Source organism: Helicoverpa zea, chromosome 4, assembly GCF_022581195.2.
Source record: "Helicoverpa zea isolate HzStark_Cry1AcR chromosome 4, ilHelZeax1.1, whole genome shotgun sequence".
Taxonomy (NCBI): domain Eukaryota; kingdom Metazoa; phylum Arthropoda; class Insecta; order Lepidoptera; family Noctuidae; genus Helicoverpa; species Helicoverpa zea.
Window position 1 is genome coordinate 252,852 of NC_061455.1, and position 22,469 is coordinate 275,320.

The window sequence follows — 22,469 nt, forward strand, 5'->3', positions numbered from 1 at the left end:
TTTTGAATCAGTATTGGGTAGTATCCTTCATCATTTCTACTTTTTAAAAATAGGGTCGATTGGTAATCTATTTTCATAATACAGCCACAGCAATACGTCATCCTCTTCTTCTTCAAGGATATCAATTAGCACTTCGACTAGAGGGAACGGACGAATAAAATCTACTAATTTCAACACAATGCCGCGCGCGGCTTACGAATTTCGTCGGCCGCGCGCGACTGTCGCGAGCCTCGGCAGCGGCGCCATACATTTTCATAGGTTGACTATTGTCGCGCGCGGCCGACGACTGTCGTAAGCCGCGCGCGGCTGCGTAAGCCGCGACCCACGGAATTCTACCTATAACCACGACGAGTATATAGTATAGCACGAGCTCTTCCACCAGTTTTAATAATGTACTCTGTGTCTTCCACCTTCGATTATAAATTATTGATGTAGATATTATAAACTATTGATATACAACGGCCGCCACTCGCCGAACAAATCGAAGTCATGGGAACCTCTTATGATGTTAGCCGCAATCGTCAGAGATTTTTAGAGTTCTTCCGATTCAGTACATTTAAGGAATCATGCAATATTATTGTGCAAAAAAAACTAGTCGGTTTATAAAAATCATCAAGTGTTTTGCAGGTTTTGCACAATATGTACAATAGAACGATTATCTTTGGGTTTTGTTTGTAGATCATAGATTATCTGTAATTGTCTGTGGTAACTCTTTCCTGTATTTATCTGTGGTCTGCTGTATTGAAAATGGCGTACATCGTAGTTCTTGATGTGTGTGCGCAGTGAACTGTTGTTTTCATGGTATAATAACAAAGTTTAATAACGTCAATACTTTGATTATTTCTTAGCTCGTTCTTGTTAACTTTTCGGGCTATTTACGGTGAACATTGATAACGTTCTAAGTTCATTACAGCCCTTGACATGAAGTTATAATTTACATAATTTTGCAAGAAACGCTTGCAATGTTGTTCGCTGTGTATTTAGTGTTTCTGTTATTCCAAACAAGGGCCGAATCGGCTAGAGTGGGATACAGGTGTAGTGATGATGGTTCTGTTGATGCTACCATGACGTTCACCCCGTCGACGTCGTTGCCTAAAGTGGTGGGTCGGTACACTGCAGAACTCTGCAAAACGAAGGACGGCGAGTGGACCGAGTGGCAGATTGATCTCAACTATAATAAAAGCAATAAAACCTGTCAAGAAAAAAACGCAATGAGAAAGCCTGGGCCGCAGCACTCCATCAGTACGCTAGATTTAAAACCTACTGATATGCCTAACTGTACTCGTGTAAGTATTCTGAATGTTCCGTTGACGTTAAATATCCAATGAAAATCATTAGTATTTAGACTTAGAAAATTATTCAAATAGTTTTTCGGTATTTCTGATAAATGCTGAAACCCATGGAAACAAAATGAGATTAACGCAAAATATGTAAAGAAAGTAGGCCGCCAAAATGCGGGTGCTCGGGGGGATGAGAATCACCAGAACATAGCACAGAAATGCATAGCAGAATAAATATTTTTTTTATAATCATGATGTTAATCTCCCTGCAGGTGTGTCTGTCCACAGACTTTGACTTAATTTTCAAAAGCTGCTATCAAGTGAAGAGTATCCTGAAAGTTAATTCAGACAGTGGAAGTCCAGATGACTTTTTCTTCAACATTGACAGTAACATCACTTGGGACCATGTCTTTGCAGCCAATGCTAACGTCAACTTTGTCAACCATGAGTATGTAAACTCTTTTATTCTTTATTTTTGTTTTTATACAAGGACCCTTGTGAATGCATTAATATTATCAATTGACCTGAAATCTCCTCAGTCGTGGTACTCTCTGTAGATTGTCAGGCTGAGATGTCACACTCCCCACACGCTGTCACTATTTCATTTAAAGGAGACATTGTACCAAAAAAATCCTTTCCTGAAATCACTTTATATAAAATGTTTCCTTCAAGTAATTTTCAATATTTGAAACCATTAAGCTCTCTTTATGTATTATCACCTAGTGAGAAAAGCAACTTCATATGTAACATATATTAATTGATTGCTATGCCATCCCTTTTCTCCAAAAAATTGAGTTTGTGTACCAAATTTAATTTAAATCAATTCAGTAATATCAAAGTGAGAGGCAGATAGAGTTACTTTTGCTAGTATAATGTGGCAAGGATAATTACTAAACTAGCTTGTTTGTCTTGCAGTGAATACGTGACTCTGGATTGGATCCTGAGTATTCCTCCAGTAGATTACACTGTGATAATCCAAAGGTACAGCAACAATACAAAGGTAATTTTATGTTACATCCTAAGATATTTTGATTGACTTAATTAGATTATTCATGTTTCCAATTTGCATGTTGTTCCATTCAAATAAATTACTTAAAATATCTGTGCTTTGCGTGCACTTAGAAAAATAAATATTTCAATGACAAAAATACATGATATCAACTTGATAGATAGTGTGAAAATTGCATGCGAATGCGATTCAAATCTCAGGCATTTCAAAGGCAGTTGTTGTAGTTTCTTGGGATGTGGGTGAAACCTTGAGAAACAGCTAGTTAAAATAATAAAATTTGGTTGCATGTGTGGTAGGAACTGGGGGAGCTGCATGACGTGACAAGCAACTGCAGCGTGCAGGAAGATCGCCACCTGTACTGCACGCTGGCGCCCGAGTACGGCTGCTACCAGGCCAAGCTCACGCACGGCGGGCCCTGGACCTCCGGCGTCTTCAACAAGTTCAAATTCGTCACTTTCATTTTCTGTGAGTACTTGAATCCTGTGATTCGGAGTGATTTTGAAGAAAATCTTATATGCATGGACGACCTGGCTAAGTCGCCCGGAAAGCAGTGGATGCCGTTAAAAACGGCCATAAAGAGCAAACCTTGGGGGAGGCCTCTGTCCAGCAGTGCAAGCCTTTCGGCTGAAACAACGATATTCTTGTTTATTACTAACGAAGTCTTTAGATCTGTAGCGGTTTTATAAGATGGTTCTTTATGAATGATACAGAATACTTACTGAGAAATGCCTTCTTTTAGTATGCCAGTGAACGAGGAAGGCACAGCTTGTTCTGAAAGTGGTCCGTTTGAGGTATTTTTTTCCATGACTTTCCCATACTTGGAATGAGTATATTGCAAGGATTATAGTATATGTATAGCAAAAGTAGTTGTTTAAGTTATGACTATATTTTGTTCCATGGCAATTTTTGTATTGATGTTACATTATGATTTTTGTTTCATGGTTCTGAGTTGGGATTGCTAGGCTTTGTGCACCTATCTCATTACTCAATACTTTTATTGCTTTCCGCATCCGTTTGAATTAAAGTCCTTTGCTTTGACTGTTTTTAGTTTGCTTACCAATTAAAATGATTAAACCATTTAGCATTTCTGCACTGCGTAGTATAACAGAATACCGCACTTTTTGATACCTTATCAATCACGTTGGTAATAATTTTATTGTTTTTGACCTTCTCGGACCGCCCAAGATTTCGGTTTTTCTAGTTGAGATAATAGCTATGAATTATCCCATCTTTATCTTGGGATGTTCCCAATTATGCATAACAGAGTCATCTAGAAGTATTTTCTATTTAACCTAATGTTCTGAATAACCTCTACTTTCAACGTAAAGAGATAAATCTTAAGAGGTAGCTCCTGCTCTTTCTCGGTCAAGGGAAATATGACAGTAATGAATATCTGATAATACGTACCAAAATAGAACTATAACTATGTGTATGGATGAAAGACATCGGATCCAGGTCGTAACTTACCGTGCAAATAATTGTACCACTACTCCGGTCCTACTACCTTCATCTCCCGAGCCTTTTCTCAACTATTTTGGGGTCGGCTTTCAGTCCAACCGCATGCGGCTGACTACCAGTGTTTTATAAGGAGCGACTGCTTATCTGACCACCAGTCTAAGGTGTCAGACTACATAGGTTCTGACTACCTGTTGACTGCCAAGGTCATAATTGAGAGGTTGGTTCTTTACCCACTGGGCCACCACGACTTCTTACGGGCATAACCCGGGTATTATCTTGCTAGCTGTAAAAGTATTGTGATGAGGTGAGATAGTTCTGTATGAGATGGTGACGTCGTACAGGTCACAAGATGGTGTCTGCGCCGCGGCTGGAGGCGCGCAGCTCGCTGGCGTGGTGGCTGGTGGGCGGCGCGCTGCTGCTGGCCGCCGCGCTGCTGGCGGGGCTGCTGCTGTTCCGCCGCATCGACTACAAGCAGCTCATGGACGGCATCATCAAGCTCTGGCCCACGTGAGTCCACATTATCAACCACTACTCTAGTGTATGATGTTTCATTTTGATTTTATTTTAAAGTAGCCGTTTCCCCGCGGTTTCACCCGTAGGAACTATTGTTCGTACGTAGATAAAATATAGCCTATGGCACTCAGAAACCTTGTACCTATCTATCAGTAAAAGAATTTTGGAAATCCGACCAGCGCTTCCAAAGATTACCCCCTACATACAAACTTACAAATTTTACCTCTATACAATGTTAGTATAGATAGACCGGTATGTAATGACTTAACCGTTGCAAAACTTACGTCAGTTGCAGCGTTAAGTGGCATTGCCTAAAACAATCATGTTTGTGGCTACTCATATGCTCGGACTAACGCGTGTTATCAATAATTTGAGAAGAAATTATTAATTGACGTATATTGTTGATTGACTTATGACACTGTTATCTTTACGATGTGATTATATGCGCATGCGCTAGTCTGCTTTTTGGGGGCGTAATACTTGATTGAATAGTGAATAATTCTGAAACTTGAACGCCTGGGACATCGAGACGGTGTAATAGTACCAAGTGTAAATAGCTCCCAATAGTAATGTAAATAATATTCTTCATACATAACAACATATAGTATCAAGTTGTATAAAACATGTACTGTAAACCTACTTTATTTGGTCTTAATTTTGTTGCAATTACCTCTATTATTATTGAGAACTCCTCCAACCCCCGCTAAAATGAATGTCTGTAGTTAATTTTATATGTCGGCTGTTGTTGACGATTCAGTATTTGTGATTTAAACAGATGGTACGTAAATATCGTGTGCGTCAACAGAGCGTAGCTATAGCGGCGCTTGGCTTATCGATGAATCTCACGCAGGACGTCAACCCGCCACCAACACTCGATATTGTTATTCACTAGGATTTTACTTTTACATGAAACATCTCAACTAAAAACTGAAAATACAAAAACAAGTTGGGGGCTGTTCTATGGAAAACATGCTTATCGATCTAATAAACCCCTTACAGCAGAAAATCTTTTAAATGTTACTGCAATATTGGGTACCCAAGTTTAAAGTCTGTCTTGAAATGGTACATAGAAAAAACTATTTGGACCATTTGTCCTGCAACTTGACACTATCGTGGCGTTGAGGCTCAGAATGTCAACTTCCTAAAATGTCCCCTGGAACCAAAATGTCAACTTCCCATAATGTCCCTTTCCCAAAATGTCCATTTCCCAAAATGCCCATTTCCCATAATGTCCCTTTCCCAAAATGCCGCTTTCCCAAAATGTCCCCCATTCTTAGAATTAAGTGTTATAACCCAACTAAAAAATAAAATACAAATAATCGTCCTCACTTGTGATTGGAAGTAAAAAAATGTAACTACCAACATCATAACTGTTAGAATGAATTATTATGGTCACATTTAGACGATCTTATTCGTGTTTGAGTCTACCTGGTATCCCAAAAAATCACCGTTAATATTAAGCTGCGCTGGCCAACGCCATAGAACGACCAATACTCTAGAAGGATGGCACCGACGTGTAAATAGCCTTATACCAAAGAATCCAAATTTCTATTATTTTTTATATAAGATAAAAAAAGAAAGCAAATACTGGGATAGCCGTATACAGGATTCACTATTTAAGCAGACCAACCGCAGAAGAAGGCTCAGAGATATTGAGTTCGATAGAAAATATGCAAGATATTTAAAACAATTACAAGGGAATCATCTCACAATTCAACAATTTTTAAAGAAATTGATATTTTTGAGACTTACTTTATCTAATTGAATTTCTTTCTAAATTTGATAATAATTTAACGCTTAATTGTGTCAGTCTGTATCTGACTATTGAAACCCTATTGAATTACTGTGTACTTGAACGTATTAGTTCTAATTAAAGTTATTTTTTTTATTATAACTGCCTCGTTGGTCTAGCTGTCGCAAGTGCGGCTGCTGAGCACGAGGTCTCGGGTTCGATTCCCGAGTCGGGCCGAAATCGCTTTGTGGGTTTTAGAAGACTTTCACAAAGCAGCCCGGAGCCTGGAAGTTGGTGATTGATACACCCGTGCATCGGAGAGCACGTAAATGTCGGTCCTGCGCCTGATCTCTCTCCGGTCGTGTCGGATTACCGTCCCATCGGGCTATGAGAGTTAAGGAATAGTGAGTGCACCTGTGTCTGCGCAAATACTCGTGCACTATAATATGTCCTGCGTAGTTGGCTAATCTCCTTACGTGAGAACAGCCGTCGTAGCCGATAATCGGCTAGGAGGACATCATTATTTTTTTATTGTTTTTTTTTTTAATATTTTGATAATAGATAACTATATTTCATTTCAAATTCCTTTTCTTATAAAAAATTGACGAAAGAATTGATACCACAAATATTTAAAATAAAAAATTGATTATTATATTGATTTTTATGTTTTAGTTGGGTTATAACGCTTAATTCTAAGAATGGGGGACATTTTGGGAAAGCGGCATTTTGGGAAAGGGACATTATGGGAAATGGGCATTTTGGGAAAGGGACATTTTGGGAAATGGACATTTTGGGAAAGGGACATTATGGGAAGTTGACATTTTGGTACCAAGGGACATTTTAGGAAGTTGACATTCTGAGCCTCAACGTATCGTGGCAATGATTCACCGATACGCTGTCCTAGGTATTGAATGCTTTACAGTTAAAAACAACTTTACTTGTTAACTGTATTATCTTTCGGAAACAAAAGGTCTAAGGTTAATGTTATCTTTAAGGAAAATATCTAGTTTCCTTCTATTTTGTGGTATTTTTTTGCTATTGGTTAATCAATGTGTTTTCTATCAAACGCTGGCCAGGATAAACACTTGAAAAAATGTTGGATAAGGTAACATTTTATAATATTTTTAATGGATGTTTAGTTGTTTGCCTTAAGTGTAAAGTCTAGATTTAAAACATTTATTTTGTATTGGGTGATCTATAAGTCTTCAATCTCTATCGTCTTTCAAATCAGCCGCTAGCTGTGCAAGCGCGTGCGTGTGTGTGGCGAGCGATCCCGAGAGGTCAATGAACTGGTTAGACGATAATGGCGAGTAAAACAGTGAAGTGTAATAATTGTAATATAGTTATTAACGAGGTGCTTGCTTTTATACAAAACAAGGCGGCAATCATGGATGAGGATAGCATCATTAGACTATGCGTGACCGCGTTTACAAGTGATGAAATAACTCTTGCAAAAAAGTTATTGTTCGAGTCGGTGGATACATCTCGCCGAAATATTACAAGAAGAAAGGAAGGTAAAAGTCAAAGAGACATCGAGGATATAATTGTCCTAGTAAAAGAAACGGATCCAGAGATTTTGCCGATTTTTGTAGCCAGGTATTTACATAAACTCCCACCGGTTACTTTCGACCACCTGGATGCGACAAGAGTGTTGAGAGATTTAATTAGGCTACGTGAGGACGTCGAGATAATTAAGGAAAAGTATGTTACTATGGATGACCTGGCTCGTCTAAAAACATCATCTTGTAACAATCGTCAGCATAATAAAAGCAAAAATACGGATTGTAATCGAGGAGCATATCTACATAATAACGGTATCGAGTTTGAAAATGTATCAGATGGCATAATGAGTCATATGATGACGCAGGAGTTAACGAGCAATGCGAATGACAGGTGCGCAGCAGTGAGTGAGAAGCACGATGAGATGGACACGGATATTGGTATTGCTGTTTCGCCATTGAGGGAGCGAGAAACCGGTTGTGGTAGCTCGGACAATGTGCAACAAAGGACACCAGACCGCATGAAGGAAAGAGACAGAGCACAGCGATTGTCTGTGGAATCAAACGTCGAGTCGTCGGAGCCAATAGCGCGCGTTGAATGCACACAGATATTGCCTGCGAGTGGTGTGGATAGTCAGCGTAAACAACTCATGTCAGATGTTTTAAAGAAAGACGGTGAATGGAAAAAAGATTTGCCTAATGATGGATGGATTAAAGTTCAAAGAAAAAGGTTGCAAAATCGTTTTGTTGGTTTGAAGGGCATAGCGGAAACGTCACCTCAGTGTTCGTTTAAAGCAGCAGATGTCAGTGTTCCTTTTTATATCTATAATGTTGATATTGAAGCGAAGTCGGAGGATATTGTTTCGTACATTAAGAAAAAAACAAATGTGGATGTTTCGTTAACAAAAATGGATATGAAGAGGAACAAAGGCTATGCGGCTTATAAGTTTATGATACCAAAAAGAAGCCTAGTTGTTTTTATGGATGAGAATATGTGGCCTGCGGGTGTTTCATTTCGTAGGTTTGTATATTATAATGGAAATCAGGAGAAGATACATAGTGATCTATTATCGAGTAATAGTATAAGCATAGGTTAATGGATAAATTACAATGTAATCTTTCTGCGAATTTTGTGACTTATAATTGTAGATCATTGAAAAGGTCAACAGTGCTTATACTTTTGTAAGCGAGGCTTGTGGAAGTAGACGGTGGCTTGACCATTGCCTGGTTTCTGAGGCTGCTTTGAGGTCACTTGAGAAGGTGGAAGTTAAACATGATGTTTATTGGTCGGACCACTATCCTCTTGTGTGCCAGGTAAACTTAGGAGTGGTCAGGTCGACGGATGCCACCGCGCAGATAGGGGCTAGGAAGATAGATAAGGCTGTGTGGGGGGACAGAAATGCTTCACAAATAGGGCATTATTACAGACTTTGTATGGAGAAGCTTAGGGAAATAGATTTTCCATCTGTTTTGAGTAACTGCTGTGATAATTCGTGTTCTGATGAAAGTCATAAAAAGGTGATAGATGATATGTATGACAAGTTAGTTTCATCCCTACGGGAAGCAGCAGAGGGCAGCTCTGCCCTTGTTGAAGGGGGTAGTAGGAGGCGTCGGGTTGTCGGTTGGAATAGGTTTGTAAAAGACGCTCACGAAAAAGCCAGGAGTGCTTTTTTGAACTGGGTGTGGCATAATAAACCTCGCGCCGGGGCAATATTTTCAGTAATGAATGAGACCCGGAAGATCTTTAAACAAAGATTGAAATATTGTCAGGACAATGAGCATAGAATTAAAATGGACATGCTTGCCACGGAACATAATAGTAAGCGTTTTCAGAACTTTTGGAAAATGACACAAAGGTTAACACCGAGAGCGCCGGTTCCAGTGGCGGTGGATGGCTGTACGGATCCTGGTGAAATCGCGGACAACTTTAGGAGGCATTTCACTGTAACCTCGCGACAAGTTGATGAGCAGCGTATTGGTGCTGGGGGCATCATGTCCGGAGAACCAATAAACATTTCGGCCAAAGAGATCACTAGCATTATTAAAGGCATGAGCAGAGGCAAATCTCCGGGACATGATGGTCTAAGCATTGAACACTTTCAGTATGCTGGTCCGCATTTACCCAGGATCTTATCAATGCTGTATAATTTTTGCCTGAGACACTCCTACCTACCTAAGGACTTAATGAGGACAATAGTAGTGCCTATTGTCAAAAATAAGACTGGGGATGCGTCGGATAAGGACAATTATAGGCCTATCTCACTGGCCACTATAGCAGCTAAAGTGCTTGACAGTGTGCTTGAGCGCAGAGTGACTGGACAGCTCATTCCTCATGATTCCCAATTTGGGTTTAGATCTGGACTTTCCACGGAGACAGCTATATTGACGCTCAAAAATACTGTAAGGTATTATGTGGATAGGAGGACTCCAGTGTATGCCGCGTTCCTGGACCTCTCCAAGGCTTTTGACCTGGTTAATTATAGGATCTTATGGACTAAATTACGGGAAAAAGCAGTAGCTCATGAGATGGTTAATCTCCTGGAGTATTGGTACAACAACCAGGTTAATCAGGTCAAATGGTCTGGGGCGTTATCTGGTGAGTATGGACTGGAGTGTGGTGTAAGGCAGGGAGGTTCGACATCACCGGCACTCTTCAGTTTATACATAAATCAGTTAGTTGAGGATCTTGCCAGTACTGGTCTTGGATGTTCTATTGATGGTATGACTATCAATAGTATAAGCTATGCTGATGACATGGTGCTGCTGAGTCCCTCGATTGATGCTCTTAGACAGTTACTTGGGTTGTGTGAAGGATACGCGGTGGCACATGGCCTACTGTACAATGTTGGAAAAAGTGAGTTTATGGTGTTTCGGACAGGCTCAAAAAAACCAGCGACAGTGCCTCCAGTTTATTTATATGGGGTGGCGCTAAAGAGAGTTTCTCGGTTTAAATACCTTGGGCACATTCTGACCGACAATCTGAACGATGATGAGGATATTGAGAGGGAACGTAGGGCGTTGTCGGTTCGATGTAATATGCTGGCTCGCAGGTTTGCAAGGTGTACAAGAAGTGTAAAAATTACGCTATTTAGGGCGTATTGCCAAACATTCTACACATGTAGCCTGTGGGTCAGATATACGCAGAAGGCCGACAACTCCCTTCGTATTCAATACAATAACGCGTTTCGGATGCTGCTGGGGCTTCCTCGGTTCTGTAGCGCGTCAAACATGTTTGCTCAGGCTGGTGTAGATAGTTTTGAGGCTATTATGCGCAAAAGAACGGCATCTCTGATGCGTAGGATACGTGGTAGCTCCAATAGCATCCTGAGGGCTATTGCTGAGAGGCCGGACTGCCCTTTTCTAATGCACTGGTCACGTAGACATTGCCGCGGGCTAGGGGCTGAGGACAGGTATTTAAATTAAATTTATTTGAATTGAATATAATTTTGATTATTTTTATGATATTTATATTATTGTTCAATGAAGTTATAATTTTAATGTAATTTATTCCAATTCCAATTCCAATCAATTTCTATGAAGTGTTAATTTAATATATTTATTTTAGAGTTTTAATTGTACTAACGTAGCTGTAAGTCTTTTGTAACACTAACACTATATGGATGAAATCCGAAATAAATGATTATTATTATTATTACTTTCAAGGATTTTCCGCCTGAGCGACTTAAATTTGCAATAACAGTTTTTTTTTGCTTGATTTTTTCGCACGCCCCTGTCCGTGAGGCATCTATATTTTGCGACTTGACGTCACATTTTGGACCGATTGATGCACTGTACGCACAGGAATCTTTAAGTCTTGCATAAGAGGAAAGAGGATCTTTTGTGTTGAAAATTAATTTAACATAATCTCTTGAAAATCTACAATTTAAATGCAATGCAGTGCTTGTTGACCTAGGGAGCGGAAAGTTAACTACCTGCGCTTAGTTTTGGTGGCCGTTGTGAAAAGGAAGGTAACTTTGATAGCCTACATACAAAGCAGCTACTTATGTGACTGAAAATAAAATAGATACCTATTCGGCGTATCAGTCGACGTTTTTGTTATTCCTTCGACGAAGAAATCATGTTGTCCGCATAAATAATTTAATGCATAAACAACAATTATGACCCAATACCGAACTTACGACAAGTGTACCTACCTATTGTACGAAATATTTGAGCGTATGCTGATATCTCGTCTCAAGAACTGCTGGACCAATTTGAAAAAATATTACAATATTACCTAGATATCCTGTATGTATATGATACCATTCTTACGAAGCTAGTTATAAATAACGCTTAGAACAGAGACAATGTGTACTCTAGTGGTCAGTGCACGCTTGCTCTTGTAGGCTGGCGCTGGATTAGGCGAGTGTAGGCCGCCACTCGCATGCCAATTGATCAATACGCTATAAAAAAGCAATCAAAATTGTTGTTTGTCCCAATCGTAAAAATGACGCATACGTATCATGCATTTTGAAGTTCAGATCTATTCTAATCGATTCCTAGTATAAGATTACTTAGCAAGTTAACTGTGGTACTTAAATTGTCCATATTGCTTTTAGGGATACCTCTGAGCTATTGATGAATTGGAATTCATTATAAGTACGTAGCGAATTGGTATGGACACCATTTTCCTTTGCCATTGGCACATAAGATTAGGGTCCTAGATAACTTACTTTCAAAACTTCTCAAGTATAAATATTATGGATCCTACTATAGTTCGGCCATTCAGAGAATGCGTTCCTGACACGTCGCGATTGAACTGACGACGTAACTTTGCAATGGCGTTGCAGTTACGATAAAAATATTTTTGCTGGTTGTTTACCGTTTTAACAATTGAGGAGCATTAAAACAACATTATTATATCAATAATCAATGAATTCATATCTATTAGAGTCTGATTCCGGTTCTACAACATTAACAAATCTTGTTTTAATACATAATAATTTTGCAAATTATAATGTCCAAAGTTGTTGGCACAAATAAATACCTAATACAGAAAACTTGAATTTGTATTCAACTGTTGAAGTGGTTATACTAGCTCATTATGCAAGCTACAAGTATTAAGCACCAAGCAAATCGGAGTTGCATTATACGCATGGCACATATTAAGCAAAACTATGCCTTTTTATTGATGTCTGGTGATGACTGGCAATTCAGTAACTTTGTTTTAGTTCCTTTAGTTTTTTATTAATCTTATTTTTATTAATCTTATTCTTTATTGAAAACAAATGGTTGTTTGCCAGTCAGTCCTGTACCTTAACACCGAGTCACTTTAGCTCGTCTCCGTCAACTTGTGCAGCACCACAGTTCACGTATATGCAAACAAACAATATATTTTAACAAGTATGCCTTATGTTCTGTACAATTCTCGTAATTAACGTTAGCACGTTAATTGGTCACCAAGGTTCAGTAAATATTTTAAGTCAATATGGAATAGAACAAAGGCGCCGGTTGTCGCCTTTAAGAGCTGTCAACGGTAAGGGTGCAAATAGAATCAATTGTAGGTACGATGCTCGGTTGTACTCGTAGTAGAATAGTTTTATTTGCCTGCATAGACACACGTATGACCTAAGGAGCCTTTCTTCCATAGCCAACATTAACCCTAATAAGGAGCGTCCCTGTCTAGCCGTGTCGTGTATGTGGTCGCTTGATGTTGTCCATTGTCCGAGATCACCGCTTGTATTAGTAGTGCAATTAAAGCAATCCTTTGTTTGTTGTTATCTTTATTATCGCCAGTGATATGCTCGATTGACGACATGTATTTAGTTTTTACATGTTTACGTTTTATGCTTTGCTTGCATGAGTATCTTTTATGTTATTGTTTTCTAGTAGAAGCGGCCTACTTTGAACTGAAAGCATAATCTTAGCGAAAAAATGCTTAAACATGCTATGTAAAGTTTTTTCAAACATGCGCAATTGCGATGCAATTTGATCCAATCAAATTGAGAAAACTTTATCTGGGTTTAAGTTACACGTTTCTGCGGTAAAACATTGTCCATGGCAGGTCTGCCAATAAAGTGGTCTCTTAAGTTTAAGTAAATTCTGGGGTCGCGTATTAACGACAAGGTCATACTTGTAACAGGATTAGAGCTGGTCGCTTTTGAATGTGTTGTTTTTGGTCGTGGAGCTACATGTGGTTGAGTGGTGTTGCAGGTCGGCCCCGGCGCCGGCGCCGCCGGGCGGGGCGGGCGGCGACGTGCTGCTGGTGTACGCGCGCGAGGGCGAGGCGGGCACTGCGCTGGTGAAGGCGCTGGCTGACCTCGTGCGGGCCGCCACCGGAGCACGGGTAACATGCATATTTACTATGGAACATTATCTATTTCACACAGGGTTGTTACAGTTCAGAACAGTTGCGGTAAAGGTGCATCTACACGGTGCAAGTAGCTTGTGCATGTTGAGGCACATGTGCAGGTTACAGTCCAGCGCAGGTTAAAGCAAATTACCCATCCGCGCGCTCTTGTCACTTGCTCCAGCTACATGCATCGTGTAGACGCACTCTAAGAAACAGATCCATTTTTATATGTTCCCTTATTTGTATATATATGTAGTATTTATTACAAACATGATCCTCGATCCTACATTATCGGGTAAATATGTTGTTAAAGAAAGTTAGCATAACAAAATGCATTTCTTATGGAAAAAATAATGTTAATCAATATTTGTGATGAGTGACAGTTACTAACTACATTATGTTACTGCCTCGTTGGTCTAGCTGTCGCAAGTGCGGCTGCTGAGCGCGAGGTCTCAGGTTCGATTCCCGAGTTGGGCCGAAATTGCTTTGTGGGTTTTAGAAGACTTTCACAAAGCAGCCCGGAGCCTGGAAGTTGGTGATTGATACACCCGTGCATCGGAGAGCACGTAAATGTCGGTCCTGCGCCTGATCTCTTTCCGGTCGTGTCGGATTGCCGTCCCATCGGGCTATGAGAGTGAAGGAATAGTGAGTGCACTTGTGTCTGCGCAAATGCTCGTGCACTATAATATGTCCCGCGCAGTTGGCTAATCTCCTTAAATGAGAACAGCCGCCGTAGCCGATAATCGGCTAGGAGGACATCATCATCATCATCACATTATGTTATCGTAAAAAAAATGTAGATATTTTGGAAATGAACAATGTGACCAATAAACTTATTGGCATATTCATAGCAATTATGTTATCAGTATTTTCGACGCAATTGCGTATGTGTTTTATATAATTAGCTGTAATTCAGAAGATTGGTCAATAGTAATCAATTGAGATAATTATCCGGCACCTGTCAATCACGTGCGCGTGCGTCGATTTATTCCACTTCACTGTACTAACACTTTTCATGGGTTGTACTGAAACGAACCTCTTCTGAAGCTCTCTTGAACTGTGTAGCTCCAGTTTCAAACTGCAACGATTACAACATTACGGACATTCGAATCTTTCACAGTAATATTTTAAAACTTGTTATTATTTAACTACGAAATTAAATCAAAGTCTCTCGAGGTGTATGTACGTCTTTTCCATTTAGGTATTTATCTCGATAAGTCATCCACTCCTTCGTCTCTTTTACTACCACACAGCCCAATGGATATTATGGATAATAGAACAGATTTTATTCCATTTCGTTTGTATAATATAATCGGTTTTCGTAGAAAATTAAGTTTGTTTTGTTTATAACAACAACCAACTAAAATACCGAATAAGGAACAAATGTTTAAAATTCCCTAAAAGAAGGTTTTGTTTTTGCACTGAATCGTCATCCACACAAAAATTAACAACCTGTACATGCATTGTACAGCATAGTAATATTATGCACGCGCGATCCACATGTGTAATGTCATTCATGTGTAATAAAAATATCAATTATGTTTATCTAAAATAAGATTGATTACTCCTACGCTATGCCGATAACCGACCGTTGATTAGTTTGCTTAAAGGAGTCCTAAATAATTGACCATAATATCTACAGATTAGGAATGTTCCATGTGTGATGACGGTATTAATAACATTATCTTGATAGTGTTGGAAAACAACGCAAATGCTATTCTGTAATATAATTGGGCATATTCCGACGATAACAGTTTAGAGTTTGTGTAGGTGGTCACATCCGTGGTGACAAATATTCCAATGTACGAAACAGCTCAAAGCTAGCACAATTACCAAATCTCCAATGAGACTGCCTGTCGTCGGATATGAGATCAGATTTATAAGTATGGATGTCGATTTAGTATGAGCACTCATAGTTTTTTTGCGTTCGCTATTCGAGCGAAAAAACGAGAGGAAGGAAAATACTCCAAGTGAAGATTCTTTAAATCCTCAGCGATCTTCACATTATTAGGTATCGGGTTGTTCTGAACGATAAAAATAATACAATCAAATCAAGTAAAAAATAACTTGTTAGGCAATTCCCATTGCTATGTCAACAAGAGAAATTGTATTCCATTATTTTGATCTTTAACAGTTTAATACGTTTTTGCGTCGAAGGTTCTCGCAGCGCAATCTTACAATACAAATGCAGGATGACCGACATGGGCCAACTTTTGATTTGTAAACTGCAACTGGTTTGCTGGCCTTGAACCTTGTAGAGGTCATGAGTATTTTACATCGGACTGTTTTAGGTCTGTGCACCAATACACTAAAAAAGGAATTAGGTACGACTTGATCATTCTGACACAGCTGATTGCAAAATTTTGATGTAGATAAAAATCTTTGTATCCTGTTATTATAATTAGGTGCATATTATAGTTTCCATGAAATCCCCCAAATATGTTTTGTCTTTCCTTAAGTTTTGAGTGTTAAAGAGGACAGTGATATTTGTTTGGTTTCCACATTGGTTTATTTGTTCGTATATGATATTTCGATGGCCTACTGTACTGTCGGTGCGCGACAGATTGTGTTGTTAGGTGACATAGTCCAGCGCGTACCTACCTGTTACTTGCCTTACTGCCTAGTCGCAGCTGACTTAATTTCCACGGCACTGTGTGGTGTAAGTTTGTTCGGCTCTAGCATGAGCGGGTGTGACGTGGGCTGTGTCGGCAGGTGTTCGACATGTACTCGGCGGAGGTGGTGGCCCTGTCGGCGCCGGCGCCGAGCACGTGGGCGCGGCAGACGCTGTCGCGGCCGGGCCTGCGCCTGCTGCTGCTGCAGACGCCCGCCATAGAGCTCATGCGCAAGCCGCTGCAGGACCACGACGTCGGACCCAAGCGTGAGTATCGAGTGAAATGATTCAACACTGAATGGGAATTAAGCATCAAAGGTCACACCAGTTACTAATTGTAAATATCTTCGTATGTAATAAATTCAACGATTGTTGACACCAGACTGTCTGAATATGGAGCAAATTCCGCGCGACTTCGATCGCGATATGGGCTCGTATAACGTTACTGTCTGCGCTTCTACACGCCTTCTTTGGATCCGAAATTTCTTTGTAATACCAAAAATCGTTATCAGATTCTCAAAGATTCCAAACGTCACGTTAGTTCACTTTTAACTGATCATTTTGCAACTTCAATTCTGATTCCTTTCAGAAACTCACATGTTTTTATAATGAATGAGTAAAGTCAAAGAGACCAGTAGCATACTAATAATATGTGTTGTGTGTGTGACAGTGGCGGCGCCGCTGCTGGGCCGCGTGGCGGTGTACCGCGAGCCGCAGTTCGGCGACGCGCTGGTGGCGAGCCTGCTCAGCATCATCGCGGAGAACCCCAGGATGCACAACGACTACCACAAGCTCTTCATCGCCACGTAACTATTCGACGATTTATATTTTTTTGTCTCAGGGAAATTCCGTATTCGGATAAAATATGGCTCACGTTTAGTGTAGAATCTTATAGTGAAATATTTTTTGTAGGAACTAGTTATGTTTTTTAGTATCTACTATCTATAATATAGGGTAAAACGTTTTGGATGAAAAAGTTGTCTTCGACTATTGATATAAATGTTTTGGATGATATATCTATAGACATGAGTAATAATATGAAGCATGGTCCTGCAGCGTGTCGGGGCTGGGGCAGGAGACGGAGGTGCTGCCGACAGTGGTGCCGTTCACGCGCTACCGCCTGCCCGAGATGGGCGCCACGCTGGCGGGCGCGCTGGCGGGCGCGGCGCCGCAGCACATCTGCGCGCGCCTGGCGCCGCAGCTGCACGCGCTCAACACTGCGGCCGCCGCGCTGCAGGACCACGTGCGGAACAACTCTGAATACCTCATGGACGAACTGCTCGTCATATGAACCGCACCTGATTCACAGCCGACCGACTACTCACGTCGAACGCCGAGTTGCCTGAGAGTAACAACAGTCATAATGCACAAAAATCCATATCCAACGTAGGACTTCTGAAAGGTAATTTGACGTGAGTTTTTTACATATGCAAACAACTATCCTACCAATACGACTGACTAACGTATATGTATATTAAGCAATAATCAGTCGATTGTTGCGATCGCAGAACATTTAAGTTCTAGTCGCTTTCCTGATGAATGTGAGAACCTTTCATCAGACTTAATTTCGTTAATAAGAATTTTAAAAATGTTCGCGCCACTGTCACCACTAACTAAAGCATAAACGTAATTTATACACAAAAAATATGTAAAATGTCTTTAATTTAACATAAATATACCAAAGAAAGGTATTTAATTTCGTAAATTTTCTTATTCAGCACTAAACTGTGACAGTGCGTGAAATCCAAAATTAGACGCTGTGCGTCGAATCTCTTTATATATAAGTTATTATATCGTAAATATAAAACGTAAACAAGTCTCAAACACTTAAGAAATTACTCGACAGTTCCCGAAAATTTTGTAAATATGTTATCTAAAGTGTTCATAAACCGGTAATAAATATGACGTAGTACAATTAACGCGCGAGTGTGCTTGAAGCACTTCACTTACTCCTCGGCTCACGATTCAACAATCTTACGTCTATTCCCAGTATCTATCCTGTGATTTGCTAACTAGAGACAGAATTTTGACATTGGTCCCGTACAAGTAATGTCAAATTCGTATCTCTACACAGGCATAACATCAGCCATTAGTATGGCTTACACAATGGTTGCAGGCAATCTAGTGGTGGTTATAGCCGTACGTTGAATCATGATCAGTATCTCAGGGGTCCGATTCTGCTAAGTTAATAATCTCAAAATTGAATCGCAATAGCAGTTTTATCCTTAGCGGGAATTCTGCTACTAATATAAGACCAATCGATTGGTTTACAATTGGTCTGCCATTTGGTCTATTATAGGGTAATCTGCTCTACAATCATGTTGCAATCGTAAATCATTTGCAGACAAAATGATTAATTATTGAATCACAGAAACGGATAAGAACGTTTATTTAAAAGAAAAAATTGCGGAATGCCACATACGCTTCGATCGTATTTGAGTCGAAATTGGATCTCATTTGGATGTGAATTGTATGTCGCTTAAATAAAATTAGGAGAATCGGGCCCCAGGGAGTAGTGTCAGTAGCACATACTATTACATCCCTGTTGTTCGACTATTCACCCGAGTTCTGGCTCAGCCTCGCTAATACCTTGTGCATTGTCAACAAACACCATATGATGACAAAAATATACTTATATAACATTGATACAAGGATACTGTTGATATGACTAATGACTTGTGTCGGTCGTGAGCTCAAATCTCACCCATCCGGTTGTCTATGCAAACATGTAGATTATTGTAGATAATATAAAACTTGTTACACCTCTACAATGTTCATATTATTATGTATGTATTCATTATGTATTGAATAAATTGTGTAGTGTATTTTGATTAGCAGTCGTGATAAATTGATACAAGCATTTATATCTGAATTTTACAGTTAACATAAATTTAAATGAGACTATGTCATATTATAAGGTCTATTCTGCATAATATGTATTTCTAAAGTGTGCTGGTAGGAAACCTTGTCAACCTCGTGTTAGCATGACATACAAAATAGAATAGCATTATATTTTAAGTAATATGTGTATGCTAAATATTACATTCTACAAGTTGAAGTAGAGAGCATAATATACATGTATGTGATACGTAGTTGTATGTAAATACAGTCGGAGCTACTTGTAATGTACTCGGTACCTACATAAACATGGCGGCTACTAAGTAAGTACACTAAATATAATAATAAATATAAATAGTTTAAAGTAAACTGCTGCCGGGGACGCTCATACACAGAATCAATTACTTAAAACCCATCATGGTAGAACTTAACTAGTCACTTGTCTATACAGACTGTCTGTTAGACTGTATGGTAAGAAGAGTTTACACCAAAATTACCAAAAAATACATACAACTTATTTGTCGTACTGGCGAGTCTACCAAAGTACTTGATTTATTACATCGTGAGCAATAAGTGTCCCTATACCAGCATTTGACTGCATTGATAACATTTTGTATCTGAGTTATAATTAGTGGTAGATTGTTTATTCTATAATAATAAGTGTCTTGCCGCTAACGCAACCCAATGATCAACGAAATAGCAACGTTATTGTAACACTAATATGACAGTTATCTGCTTAATTTGTAAATAGTTGTATGTAGCGTAGTGTGTAGATATATATATATTGTGTAGTACATACTACAGGTTGTTGATTTGTTGTTGTCTGTGTCGTTATATTGTTATACTCCTTCGTACCTCTTCTAGTGCTAGAAATTACTTCCGAGTTCTGTGTTCAATATCTCTTATTATATCGTAAAAATGTAGTTTTTTTTATATGTTCCGATATAACATTAGAATAATTTAGCATATCTAAAATATGAAATTTTACAGGATACTCCTGAATTTGTGCCTATTTGTATGTACAGTAGTCGATCCTCTAGCAAACAGAATAACGCATACAGTTGTCGCATTGATTACTTTGTAAGTTTATGTAATATACCTAGTAATATAAATAAGGAATTGTTTATTTAGTGCCTTATGTGTATATGTGATGTTGCTAGTTGTTGTTCGCGTACAACGCAAACGTTCGTACATCACGACTCGTCGTCAGGTCACACTTCGCCATTATGATCTAGTTCCTACATCCTTCAGACATACAAACACACACTGTTTATATTTTTCATATGAACCCAATATACATAATTTGAGTTATAGTGAAAACGGGTCACTGAATAAAAAACACCTTGTTTTAGAAGTCTACGAACTAGGTCTTGTGGTATGAGCGAACGTATCCATTGATATTGACAATTAAATATATAATAAAATGTTTTCTTTTACGTAATTTTCTTATTTATTTTTAATTTAACGCTTCTCAGTTGTTTATTTTTTTTATTCCAGAGTATTTGGATTCGTAAGTAACCTTTGAATAAAATCTTTAAAATAAAACCAAAACGGGTTGTGAAACAGAAACAACACTTGCGATCAAAATAATGATGACAAAGTTTATTTGAATCCAGAAGGTCAGCGGATACCTAATTAATTTATTCAGTACGAATAGAAATCATGCCAATACACTAATTGTTCGTTTGGTAATGAATCACAAATAATTATTAGTACCATTGCTATAAATATACATAATTTAACTATTATGTCTTAATATACTTCCTAAAAGTGCACCTTGGATATAATGATATGAAATAAACCTTGATCTAAAATCTACTTAGTACTTAAATTATATTCTAGGAAAATCTTAGATTTGGCTTGCTGTTTGACATGATCCTTCCCTTGATAAAAGAAAGCTTAGGATATCCTCAGTGGGTAAGTAAAGCAAACGTTGCATTTGAACAGCCGCGCCGGCGTGCGAGCGAGACGGCGCTAGTGCCGCCGAGCGTCGCCGAGTGGCGCCGAGTGTCGCCGAGCGCGGCCGAGTGGCGCACAGACATGGCGTCGCGCGCCGCGCTGTAAGTATCGCCGGCTCGATAAGGCTGCTCCGACACCGACACCTATACCACAGCTGCTCCTCAAGCCTCACTAACTAAACATTCTAACACTTATGGAAACCACTAAAACAATAAAACGCGTAGCACATAGTCTATTGACTTTAGTGTAGGTATGTAGCTCTGTCGGTATTATCATAGCTCAGTTAGGATAGAAAGGACCCGACTACGAAGACAAAGCTTCGTTCCAAAACTCAGTATTCTACCATAATATGGTATCCTATTGACCGTACAGGTCGAACTGCAAATAGCCATGGAAATTAAGATGCCGAACTATGTCTTAAAAACAAGCTTGGTGAATTATAAATATTAGTAGAGTCAATATTTTGCCGGTGCCAGTATGTGATGGAATGTCCACAGTGTGCTAACATGCGCAACTTTTTTATCAGCTATTTATTATCAGAGCAGTATTATATAACTGTCAGTGTGTATGTGCTGCGTCCCGCTCGCACGCGGGCGGCGAGCGCTAAGCGACGAGTGTACGAGCGAGATGCAGCATGTTGCATTAAATTTCGATCCTATTCTGTAATGTTTTGTCCAATCGCGTCCGATCTCTGCGTGTTCCGGTTCTTTGTCATCAATGGGTTGCCGGGCGAGTCCATTTGTAGTGCCACTCGAAAATGTTTTACGCTATATTTAACAGAGATTTTGAGCTATGAAACGATTAGTTATCCGTGCGATGGTTGTATCTATCGTTTCGATCGTGAATTTCGTTTCGGGGCGCAGTATTTAGCGCAATCGCTCTTAGGCCCTTTCGGTATTAATGAGTCGTGCCCACTTCAGCTGACTGCGTCGTACGCAAGGCTACTCTAACTAAACTAGTAGTAGTCCGGCGTTCGAAGGAGACGGTCGGGTGCGGACGCGTGCGAGTGATATGCGGATATGTTATTGAGGTTTAAAATGTTTTTGGAACGTTTCCCATAGGCGCTCGGACGTACCGGTCGCGATCGCGTATAGTGCGGCCCGACCGCGCGGACTGAGTGCGGACGGCGGCCCCACGACGCTCAATAATGCTCAAATTCCTGACTCACAAGCTGCGAACGCATTCGTTGAATGAGGAGAGCGTTTCCGAGAAGGTGGGTGTCGGCGCCGGCCCCGGCCGCTGCGAAGGTCACTCCGCCACCAGAAAATGGCCGCCGGC

General features: G+C 39.7%; 2 protein-coding genes across 5 annotated transcripts in view; both read left to right on the forward strand.

Annotated features, from left to right (window-relative positions):
- Positions 1-722: 722 nt before the first annotated feature.
- On the forward strand, positions 723-20,673 carry LOC124629823. Of its 2 annotated transcripts, none has more exons than XM_047163396.1 (9): positions 723-1,286; positions 1,553-1,728; positions 2,196-2,280; positions 2,586-2,754; positions 4,089-4,254; positions 13,645-13,777; positions 16,496-16,661; positions 17,065-17,200; positions 17,451-20,673. In XM_047163396.1, exons 1-9 carry the CDS (start codon positions 963-965, stop codon positions 17,683-17,685), a joined length of 1,590 nt encoding a protein of 529 aa, XP_047019352.1. In that variant the 5' UTR covers positions 723-962; the 3' UTR covers positions 17,686-20,673. The 2 variants fall into 2 exon arrangements, with proteins under 2 accessions (XP_047019352.1, XP_047019353.1); XM_047163397.1 differs by having other exon boundaries at positions 17,418-17,526.
- A 339-nt stretch (positions 20,674-21,012) lies between these two features.
- The window catches only part of LOC124629824 (translation initiation factor IF-2), a 61,903-nt gene continuing 60,446 nt past the window's right edge, over positions 21,013-22,469 (forward strand). The window contains exon 1 of one of the 3 annotated variants that reach the window (XR_006984341.1): positions 21,013-22,404. Coding sequence is in view for 2 of the 3 variants with exons in the window: in XM_047163401.1 (XP_047019357.1) it covers positions 22,339-22,404 (66 nt within the window). In the remaining variant the exon portion in view is untranslated. The remainder of the gene's footprint in view (positions 22,405-22,469) is intronic. The other 2 variants (XM_047163401.1, XM_047163399.1) reach the window with 2 other exon arrangements.